The 12,479-nt window shown below is 36.0% G+C and overlaps 1 protein-coding gene across 1 annotated transcript; it reads right to left on the bottom strand.

The window, feature by feature from the left end:
* Positions 1-3,350: 3,350 nt before the first annotated feature.
* Positions 3,351-10,796, bottom strand: LOC107562227 (folate transporter 1-like). Its single transcript, XM_016246833.1, has 5 exons — positions 10,781-10,796; positions 7,138-7,918; positions 5,199-5,391; positions 4,635-4,776; positions 3,351-4,479 (listed from the first exon to the last, which is right to left on the bottom strand). Exons 2-5 carry the CDS (start codon positions 7,877-7,879, stop codon positions 4,282-4,284), a joined length of 1,275 nt encoding a protein of 424 aa, XP_016102319.1. The 5' UTR covers positions 7,880-7,918; positions 10,781-10,796; the 3' UTR covers positions 3,351-4,281.
* Positions 10,797-12,479: the final 1,683 nt, after the last annotated feature.

A 12,479-nucleotide genomic window follows, 5' to 3' on the forward strand; every position in this document is an offset into this window, starting at 1 on the left:
AAAATAGACTAAGGCTAAATTCAGGGGGGGAAATCACAGTTTTGTTTTTATTAACTCGACAAATGTTCTCGTTGGTCTCGACCGAGTCCAGCAATATGCTTTTTTTCTCCTTCAAAACAAAAGCGTTGAAAACGCTTTCTCCTTCTTTCCAAAGCACTCTGTCGCCTGCGCTCTATGCTTGCGCTCCAGTGGCGTCTGCCCATTTGTATTTGATTTTATGTAAACTTATCTATGTAACCTTTCTACATTTTTATAATTTGCAACCCAATCAAATCAAACATTCCATGATGTAGTGCAAAATGACTGGTTGACTTTAAAGAAAGATGACGACTATTAATAAAACTATGTAAATCATTGTTTTGGTTTGGCTTTTTACACATAACCTGAATATGATTTTAAAGAGTTGCAGTTCTCTGTATTTTACAGCCTGCTGTATTCTACAGTTCAAATGTGACCGCTAAAAATTAGCGACATTATTACCTGTATTTTGAATGACACTTAGATTAATAAACAAAAATTCTGTAATATTTATTTCGAAAATAAAAAGTCAATTACTTGATACTGGTCTTACCTACCTCAAATGTTTGAATGTTGCTGTATATATAACAATATTCCTAGTTACTCTCTATTTTGCTCCACCAATGAAAAGTCAAAGCAAGATCAACCACTGTGTCTCAGCAACAGGTTTTGTTTCTGGATGATTTTTTTTGGAGTGAATGATTCAATGACTCACTTATAATACACAAAAATAAATTAGTTGTAACCTGGAATGATGTTTCCATCTGCAAACACAGACAAGCATAACAAACAGTGATATAAATAGAGAAACCTCACAGTGCTGATGGACTTTCTACCAGCAATCTTTTATAAATAGTAAATAAAGTGAGTCAAAGAGATTTAAGATCTCTTTTTGCAGCAGTCTACATACAGGTGCATCTCAATAAATGTAAATGTATTTACATTTTGCCCACACTGCCAAAAGCACCAAAAGTTGGTTAAATGACCATGGTGTTGGTGTGCTTGACTGGCCAGCAAACTCACCAGACAATTGTTTCTCATTGTCAAGAGGAAAATGAGAAACAAGAGACCAAAAAATGCAGATGAGCTGAAGGCCACTGTCAAAGAAACCTGGGCTTCCATACCACCTCAGCAGTGCCACAAACTGATCACCTCCATGCCACGCCGAATTGAGGCGGTAATTAAAGCAAAAGGAGCCCCTACCAAGTATTGAGTACATGTACAGTAAATTAACATACTTTCCAGAAGGCCAACAATTCACTAAAAAAAAATTTTTTATTGGTCTTGTGAAGTATTCTAATTTGTTGAGATAGTGAATTGGTGGGTTTTTGTTAAATGTGAGCCAAAATCGTCACAATTAAAAGAACCAAAGACTTAAACTACTTCAGTCTGTGTGCATTGAATTTATTTAATAAACGAGTTTCACAATTTGAGTTGAATTACTGAAATAAATGAACTTTTCCACGACATTCTAATTTAATGAGATGCACCTGTAAACAGGCTTTGGTTAAAATCCAGAACATTTGATTGCATCAGATTAACTTTATCATTGCTACACTGGCCATTTTTGGGGTTCAAACTCTCAATTTAAGTCTAGACTCCTTACTTCAGCCTGGCATACACTTACTTTATCTCTCAACCATTATGAGAGAGAAAATAGTTATGCTGTGTTAGACAGGTCTGCAACAATCACCAACCAATCAGGTCATTGGAACATGAATCACCTTCAGTGCCAGCATTTCATTTACAACTACCTGCATCCCTCTAGTGTTAGCTTTGTCAGCCATTTTTAATTTAGTCTTAGTCTTTTAAATTAGTCTTGGTGTCAAATGTACTTTTTACTCCTATTTAGTCAACCTTGTCCTTTGTTTAGTCAAGTTTTAGTCAACTAAATATCTGAGCATTTTAATAGTTTTAGTCAATGAAAACGTTTTGCCACATTTTCGTTGTGCTAATTAAACTGATTAAAAATATATATTTTTTTTGCTCAAAATTATAATCGAAAAGTTTTTTGTTATTTTTACATTTCTGGTATTGCACTTTCCCCAATAAGCACAAATCAATAGAATGTGGACTCAATACTAGTTTACCTCATCTAGTGTACCGATTTATTTTAGGCTATTTAAAATTAATATAAAAAAAATAGATATGCACTATGTCTACATTATGAAAACTGGCAAAAACATATTTTAACAGTGAAATTCTTAGTGGAATTCAGTAATTCCAATAATTCTAAATTGCAATAATGTTTCTCTATTAAAACAACAGCGGCTGAGTAAGTGCATTCATTCAGCAACCACAATCGCAAACAAAATATTCGATATCTCATCACAGAACACAGACTGGCTGAACGACAATTTAATTTAAGATGAACATCTCGCACGGAGATCACTAAACTTCAGATTAAGCCAAATTCACACTACAGGATTTTAAGCCTGATTTAAGCCCGATTTGCAAGGCAATGAGTTTGGGCTGGGACAAGTCTGGCTGTGATCAGGGGAAAATCGGTGGGTGATCAGCACTTGGCAATCTTTATGTGTGAACTACCCAATGACGTATCAAAGAGATGCGCTGATGCGTCCCCGACGCCAAACAAATATCTAGCATGTTAAATATAGCCAAGTTCACACTACACAACTTAAAAAGTCGGCAGATTGCTGTGCTGTTCAGACTACATGACTTCCCGATGTCCATTTTCAATTAAACAACTCCCGTTTCTCCTGTTACTTCACGTCATTCCCGTTCTACTTCTCGCGTGTGTTTTTGTGACCAAACGTGGTTTGGGGACTGGATAGAGTCATTGGGTGACAGAGTTGTTGTCAGCTCGTGTAGTGTGTCACTCCCTGTTGCAGATCATTTACTTAGTGTGAACACCACAACTTCAAGACAGACAGCAAGTCATGTAGTCTGAACTTGGCTTTAGACATCCCCTTTAAGTCTGTTTTTCCCATTCGTTAATTTTTTTTTCTTTGCCACAGTCACCTTTGTCTTGCTCACCGGGTGCTGTAGGATAGGATATTAAGGCATATTTTGAGATGGTCCTCACTGCAGAACACAAGATCCAGGGGGTGAGGTTGGATCCAGATTCAACTCCTCGCACCTTACATATACCTAAACCTACCCGTCTCCACCCCGATACCTAAACCCACCCATCTCCACCCCCTAGATGTGGATCCAACCCCGCCCCCTGGATCTTTGTTCTGCAGTGAGGGGCTACTGCATATTTTCCTGTAATGCTGGTTTGAAACAATAGGAATTTTACAAAATGCCATGCAAATGAAAAATTACTTTAACACTTAATTTGTAACAATTTATTTGTAATTAAACATGGTCTGGAGCTCCTAATGTCATCACACTATGAAATATTAAAAAACATAACAGTAGTACTTATTTCCAAAATACAGTAGAACCAAGCAAGTGTCTTGTGTACAATCTTGTTTGTGTGCTATTTCTTTTATACAGGTTCTAAAAAGTTAATATTGAGTAACTTACATTTCCACCAAAACATGGTCAATAAAATTTTTTTTTCCCTTCAACAATGGCAAATATTTCTAAAAGTGCTAAAGCATCAAACTTTGTGTGTCACCAAGCAATGCACAAACTTTAGTGTTTATGGAGCAATCCCTGTTCGTAACATTCAGTTATCATTCCATGTTACCAACACTGCGATTTTCTACTCCTGCTTACAGGTGAGCAGAACCCCACTCTGAGCAATCCTGGAGTGAAAGAAAACACTGACAAAAATGGTCCTCACTCAACGCAAAAATCCCACAACCATACCCCAGCTTTTACTGAACAGCAATCAGATATTCTAAGGGCATTTAATAAATATCAGCATTCCTGGATAACCGCTTGGCAAATCAATTTAGAGAACTGGAACTAACGGTTGAACAGTAGTAATTGTTTACATTTTTTAATAATTATCTGCAAATAAGATAACAATGAAGTCAAAAAAGTAATCCTATCAGATACTAGAAAGCCAAACTTGCCATGTTTGGCTTCCAAACATTACTTACAAAAATTATTTTACATTATCTTTGTTCACACTAACAAAGACAACCATATTAAATGACCAAGGAAACTAAACGAAATCAAATATCTGACCTTTTTTTTTTTTAATCTAGCGCTATTCCTATCAAGAGGACAAACATAAAAATAATAAAACAAAAGCTACTCATACTTAAAATAATCAAATGTTCTGATTTTAAAGTAACAGATTAAAAAACGGAGAAACTCCACCAGAAGACACAATTCCTTTGAACCTCATGTCTTGATGCTGGTTCCATTTGCCGTTGTGCCATCACTAGCAGCTGCTGTCATAGGACTAAGTTCAGTGGCTATGGCTACTTCCGTAGTCTCCTCCTCTGCTCTTTGATTGCGGTAATGACATGTGATGATAAAGGCACTACAGCCCAGATAAATCACAGTCAGCAGAGTGAAGTATAAGAAGTAAACAGAAAACTGCAAGAAAGAGAGAAACAAAATCAGGCCAAAATCTTTCTGCTTTCTTTTCTGAATTATAATGTTACTGTAATTTCTTCTTCTGTTAACAAGCTGGTGATATCCATAGCCAATAGTGTAACTATTAACAGAAGTCAGTCTAGAATTTTACACACCTGAGAGTGAACATTCAAAGCCAATCCCCTCTTATCTACCACAATGATAGTGATGATCGTTTTCAGGACTGTTCCAAGAAAAGTGTTTACTCCAAACACTAAAGCACACAGTTCTTTAGTGAGAGAGGAGGCAATCTGGAAACTGAGAAGAAAAATACAAAATGAGTTAAAAGAACAAAATGCAGAGCACAGATATCTGTATGTATATATATATATATATATATATATATATATATATAAGTTTATTTATATACGTTTATATATAATATATAAGTTTATTTTAATTAAATTGTTTAATTTCCTTAGTGTTTAGTTTTAGTTAAAAGCTCCTTATGTGGCAAACTACAACAAACTTGAACTTCAAAGCAAAATTCTTGCTCTCCATGAAATAATGTTTTCACAGGTGCATACATATCTACTTTCAAAACAGTGACTTTGAAACATTGAATGCAATGTGTGCCAGCGTAGTTAATGCCATTTATTTAACAAAGACAACACATAAAAAAAAATCCTTTAAATAATAATAAAAATAAATCAATAAATAAATAGTTTTCTACAACTCACATAGCGATTGGCACCAGGAATTGGTAGAAGCCTCTGAACAGGGCATATGCCACATAGCAAACCCAGATATTATCTGTGATGCCCATGAGAAGCAGTAGACCGGCCTGTGCCGCAGTGATCAATCCAATCACCAGCTCAGACCAAAGATTCCATCGAATTTTCACATATCCTGCTGCAAATGACGTGATTGCACCTATGGAGCACGAAAAGTGTGATTGTCATGTAATATTCATCCAATGCCAATAAAAAAAAAACATCTATTCTCACAAAGTTCAGATCTGTGCATAAAATATTTTCCACTTTTGTGTCATTTACACCAGGGTTCTTCATTCCTACTTCTGAAGAGCTACTTCCCTGCAAAGTTTAGCTCTAACTCTGATTAAACGCACCTAAATCAACATAAAGGTCATAAAGGTCTTTGGGTGTACTTGGAAGAAACTCTGCAGGAAAGTGGCTTTCCTGGACCAGGAATAAGGAGTTATGCTTTACAAGCATGCGTCATGCCAAAGCTCAAATGTTGAGGAACATGAACTTTGCTTGTTCTCACCAAATAGTAAACCAGCATGTATAATGTTACCTATTAAATCCTAGTTAAAAAACAAAACAAAAACAACAACAACTGTTAGCCACAATGACCTGTCATATACACTGAGAACCCTGATAGTGAAATTGAAACTCTGGCCAGTACAGATAAACATAATTATTTTCATGTTTCAAAAAACTAAAATCTAATACTACATAATCAATTTGTCTGCTAAAGTGAATTAGACATCACAACATGTTAATGTACAGTATGTATGAGTATCCACTATAGAAAATTGTAATAATAAATATAGCTGCAAGCAGCAATTAAGGGGCCAAGCACTATAGAAGCAAGCATCAGACCAACTGCAGAAATGAGTAGGCCTAGTTGAAGCCATTTTAAGATGATTTCAGTTAAAATGGCTGAAAAAACAAATACAACCACAAGAAATATGATTTAATGGCTTATCAAGTTTGACCAATAGGTGGCGCTGTTATAAAATTGATGTGTTGTGTTCTGTGTGAGTTGACAATGGCACAGGCAAAGTTTGGTGTCAATATGTCAAAGCTTTGCAGAGATACAGCCTCAGACGTAGTTTGGCATCATGCCTTAAATTTGTTGCGGCGCTATGCAAAAACGGTTTTGTCTACAACACGAAATCCATAACTTTTTTGTCAGCAGTCTGAAGATAATCTGACTCGATTTTTGTGAAAATCGGACAAACGGTCTAGGACGAGCTTGAAAAAGTAGGTTTTTCGAACTATTAAAAAAAAAAAAAGTGAAAACAACAAACTAGACCTTACAGGAACATAATGTGGCCGTTTAATCTATAGTTTTTATAATCTATAGCCGTTTAATCTATAGCCCTAAAGCTGTCAAATGTCCACCAATAACACATTTTGTTTTATCTATGTGGATTTTTGCTGACAAATAAACTGGGATATCCAGGTGCATGTGACCTGGAGAAAGAGTACTCAAGTCATTTATACTCCTGACATTTTAACAATACAAAGCTGGCTGAAAATTGTCAAAAATACAAAGATAATCTACAGAGTAAATTTTTTATTTAATGCCATCTTTTTAATCTTTCTGCAATAATTTACTGCTATCCTTATAAATTAGTTGGATGATGATTTTGATGATTTAGAAATCTAAGTGGCCTGTAGGTTGATATTGTATATCTATAATCATGACAATTGCTAAATCAGTCTTTAAGTAAGTGATGTCCACTCTGAAATTAATGAACAGTTGGTTGGCAAGAAAGCATGCCCCTTTTATGTTCTTTTGCCAACATTTGCTCATTTATTAGCTTAAGAAATCAGAGTGGATGCTACTTAAAGTCTGATTTTGTGGCTGAGATTATCAGTATTTATTGTTATTTATATGGTGACTACAACACACTATAATCCATCTTACCCAATAATGTAGAGGCAGATTCAACTGCTCCATTGTAGACATGTATTTTCTCTGTGGCAGGGTAGACTTCATTCCACAGGATGTGCACATAAAATACAACTAAATAGTAACCAGTGGAGTTGAACACCCACCACAAGCTCCAAAGCCTTAAACTAGGTACTTTCACAACATTCTTTAACTCCTTCAACATCTGAATAAACACTGAATTTGTCCAGGAAGATGATTTGTGGTTACTGCCTTGTGCAGCCATACTGCCATCCTTCTCTTCAGGCTTCATTCTGGCCAATTCCGATTGAGCTGCTTCCTTCCTTTTCTCGTCCAGACGGGCTTGGTTGAAAAACAAGCTACGCTTGGGCCATGGCAGGCAGAAGGACAAGAGCAGCCCAAAAGTGACAAGCCCCAGAGAGACTGCACTTAACTTCCTGTATGATATGCCCCCTAGTGACACACATATCTGACCCAGCACAGAGCTTGTGAAGACTCCCATGAGCACAGATGAGCGGGAGTAGCTGGCTACACGCTGATAAACAGTCGCTGGTACTAGCGAGAAAATGTACGAGGAGTAAGCCACACGGGCAGCCATGGTAATGCCATAAAAGAACTCCATAAACTGCATCTCCAGTAATGAGGTTCCCAAAAGCAACAAGAGCCAAATGGAAACATGACTCAAACTCTGAAGGATCAGCACAGGTTTGTAGCGTAGGTAATCTGTCAGCAGAAACACAGGCACCAGAACGGACATATAGGAATATGAGAGGACCGGGATGATTTCATTGGTAACCTGTAAAAAAAAAAAAAAAAAAAAAAAAAAAAAAAAACATAAAAATCACAGAAAGCCATTATTACATCTGACATGGGGTAGACAAAGAGCACTATAGCAGGGATAACTGTAACGCTTTATAAATGTGACCTCAGTTACATAATAGAATGCACTTACCTCCACACTAGGAATGCACAGTGTGAAATGCAGATTATAAATAATACCAAGATTGAATTGTTAATCCCAGGTAAAGTATGAGCATTGTGAAACAAGCTAACCCAGGACTCTGTTTACCAGGGGTTTAAAATGACCCAGCGTTAACTTATTCAAGTATGAAAAGCCCTAACATACTGTCAATTGAAATGAGCGTAGTGCACATGGAGAACACATGGCATCCCAGGTTATATTTTATATAAATGTTCATATTAAAACGTGGACAAGAGACTAATGTTAAACTACATTTCTTGCCCATTTAAAAGTGAATATTTGGAGTTTGAAATATATTGAAATGTGTTTTTCTTATGTCTTAATATCTGAGGACATGCTTAGTGTTTGAGAATGTTTTGTATTGGATAACATTATTACATCAACATAAAACTAGATGAGTAAAGTTCGCAAACAAACTTCGAAGTTGGCTTGAAAAAGCCTTTTGTGAAAGTTTGAAGCAATTGTAATAGCTTGAAGGTTGGAAGTTTAGATAGATTAGATAGATGTAGATATCATGTAATTAGCATGATTTAGCACATTGCTAACATGATTTAATTTGTTAACAGCATGTTTTTACAGGATTAGCATGTTGCTAGCATGGTTATAGTATGTTTCTTGCATGATTACCATGTTGCTAACATGATTATCATGTTGCTAGCCTGTTTTAACATGATTACCATGTTACAAGTATGTTGTTAGATATCATGTAATTAGCATGATTTAGCACATTGCTAACATGATTTAATTTGTTAACAGCATGTTTTTACAGGATTAGCATGTTGCTAGCATGGTTATAGTATGTTTCTTGCATGATTACCATGTTACAAGTATGTTGTTAGTATGATTAGCAAGTTACTAGCATGTTACTAACATGTTGATACCATGAAACCAGCTAAACCCAGCTTATTTAGCAAAAAGCCAGCTAATAATGGCTAAAACCAGCTGAATCAGTAAAAAATAGCTAAACACCAGCCTAGGCTAGTTGTCTAGTCTTAGCTGGTTTAAGCTTGATTGGTCTTTCAGCAGGTCTCCCAACTTGACCAGCTAAGACCACCCTGACCAGATAGAACCCCTTTAAAATCAGCCTGGGTGACCGGTCAAAGCAGCAAACCAGCTTAGTAAGCTTTGCTATAGCAATAGACAGCTTAAATACACCATAAGTCTGTATATATATAATATATAATAAATGTTTTCAATCCCTCAATGAAAGTTTATTTTAGAAAACGAGGAATCATGATTTTGAATAGAAATATTACCAAACATTAGAATTAGACACTTTGACAATATGCTAATGATAACAGATAATGATCCAACCGCATGTCGGCGTACGTGATTAACCGCTCACATGTGACGCGCTCTGTGAAGGACCATAAGGTGCCATTCACACAGAATGCACTTTTGTGTTGACTAAAGATGCGATGCAGGCAGTGGAAAAGGAAAAAAAATGCTAGAAGATGGGAGTTGAGTTCTTTTAACTTGAGCGTAATTGAGTTTTTAGAAAGCCATTTCATGCATGAGATGCTGCAAGAGACGTGAGCACAACAGTCAAATGTGTCCATGTTTCCATAGAAAAAACAATGGAAAAGCAGCACAATCGAATTAAAAAAAAAACTCTAAAGAACTATTACTGTATGTATATGTTTGCATCATGGTGACAGGCTGAAAGCTGCTGTTCATTGTTTTTATAGAACATTTATAGTTGTTAATAGTCTACAGTACGTTTTTAAAAAGCACTTTCCTTGTATTATTTCTGGGGGGGAAATTATATATATATATATATATATATATATATATATGACTCCAAACAAAACATTCGAGGTAAGGAGCCATTGGCTCCTATAAGAACAATTTTAGGTGCCACAGAATAAACGTGTTTTATAAAAAAAAATTTTTTTTACATTTCAATCATACTTTCATGCGTTTATGTCTCATCTTTTCTTGAACTGATCAGCATTTTAATCAACCTTGTAGATGACCTGGTAACTAAGGTTCACTTAAAGTGGGAACTAAACGTCTTTTCCAACTTGAAATATATAGTCACAAAGAATTGTTCATAATTTAATTGACATGAGTAATAACTGTTACTATATCAAAGACATCTGACACCAATTTAAAAGTATCAGGCTAAATAGATTGCCTGAATAAACAAACCAAAACCAAAATGAATGGTCCCTAAAATGGAAAATTCACATACAGATATTCTCTGCATGTGGCTGATTAATTTGATGGCTAACCTTATTTTAAAAACCATCCAGTTAGAGCCTGATAAGATCAGTACAGTGAGTACAAATTAATTTGAGGATTTACAAGTGTTTACAAAAAAAGTAATCCAATAACTCTACATATAATGGAGTCAGCATGATAGTTTTAGTCCTTTCTCAAAGCAGATCTGACCCATTTTGGAGGAATGTGTGAACTCTGACCACATTCACATGGCTTGCCAGACCCCAGCAACTGTCTCAGAGATTGAAAACCAAGTTACACAGTCATGCGTGTCGACTAGGTATTGGCATCAAAATAAATACATACTATAGTTGGAAAACAGTTTTAGTGTTTACAAAAAAGAAAAAAAAGTAAGATTTATCATTTGAATAAACTCACTCAATTTTATATTTTAAATGTGTATTTTTTCACAAACTAGAAAAAGATTAGAATAAAAGTAGAATAGCACCATACCTGTTCCCTAGTGAAGTTATTCGTGCAATCCCAGCTCTTACACATATTTACATTTATTAATTTAGCAAACTCATTTACCCAAAGCGCCTTACAATTGAGGAACACAACATATCTCATGACTACGTCTGCGTGTTCATGGATAACAGTGTCTCACTATCTCCTGTTGTTGTTTGCACATAACCGCACCAATATTTAAGTATGGGACAAGTTGTTCGAGTTAAACTTGCCTGTTGCCTTCCTGTGGTCAAATTTAATCCTTTCTTGTTGAGGCTGACGGTGAGCTAATTATCTATGCTACTTAAAATAATATAGTGCAAGTTATTAAAGCGACAGACTAACCCATCTGTATGGAATGACCACACGTACCAGCTATGTCAGTGAAAGCAGTTCAGTCTAAAATCCACGAGACAGACATGCCCGCAGTTGCGCGCCCAATTATCCACTGTCTGCGCATGCGCACCGGATGTTTATCTTAAGTTGAACGAATCTTTCTTTTGAAAAGAATCTTTTACAATGAACATCTATGTAACGTTTCACAAAACCGGTCTAAATGATTCGTTCAGAAGGAATCAGCCTCGAGTCAACTGACTGTCTGAGCCGACGTGCAGCATCTTTGGGGAGTTTAATGCTGAAGTCCACTCTATATAAAATATCTTTACTTTTATAAGTCAAAACAGAGATGTTCAGTCATAATGTTAGATTGTACAGGCCAATCAGACGCTCAGCCACACGTTTAACACATGCATTCCAGCGAGTCTATGATAACCACTGGAGAGAGAGAACCCTTTTCATCAACAGCCCATCGCTCTAGGCTTGCACCTAAAAGATACAAATGATTCAGACTGAACGTGATACGAATATGATTCTGTAGCTTGTGTAATGTGCTATGATGCTTTGCCAAAGGAGGGCGCTCAAAGCATTGTATTTAAAAAGGTCTAGTAGTCCATGCCATAATCAAGCATCGATAGTATCCTAAATTATTAGTTAATAAAATACATAAATATATTAACACATAAAAAACATGTCCTTAATTCAAAGTTTATTTCTGAAAAGTAGAGATGGAATGTGTTATGATGTCATAGTATGGGGGTAGAATCATTGCATAATTCCAAATAAATACATTATTTGTGGATTTTGAGACATTTCAAGCGTCAAGAGGCAAACCAATCCACAAATGGATGGACTCCACCTCCCTTCTACTTAAGCCAATCAGATACCGGTCACGTGGCGCCGACCAATCGTAGCGTGTTCTCGCCAATCAACCAATCACGTTTTGCCTTACAATCAGTGTGGGACCAGGCACCAAACACGCTATTCTGGCTAATTAACCGCTTCAAAATGGACGATCAGGACAGTTTAAGACAGGTAAGTGGTGTTAAATTAACAACAATGAGCAAAAATTTAACATGGTTGTTGCTATGCTCATATTTATGGTGACGGCGAGAGGACCTGATCGGTTCACTTAATTTTGTCGTGGGAACACATATTTTTCTCGTGGCCATGAGTTTAATGCGTAAACAAACCTGCATGACCATAGTAACCCGGGATTATCAGGGATGTATTTATTAATATTTTATTTTAAATTAAGGAATTATTATATTATAGAAATTAATACATTATTAAAAGATTATAAAATTTTGAAGCGGTTAATTAGCCAGAATAGCGTGTTTGGTGCCTGGTCCCACACTGATTGTAAGGC

This window comes from Sinocyclocheilus grahami, unplaced genomic scaffold (assembly GCF_001515645.1).
Source record: "Sinocyclocheilus grahami isolate Dianchi unplaced genomic scaffold, SAMN03320097.WGS_v1.1 scaffold813.1, whole genome shotgun sequence".
Lineage (NCBI taxonomy): Eukaryota > Metazoa > Chordata > Actinopteri > Cypriniformes > Cyprinidae > Sinocyclocheilus > Sinocyclocheilus grahami.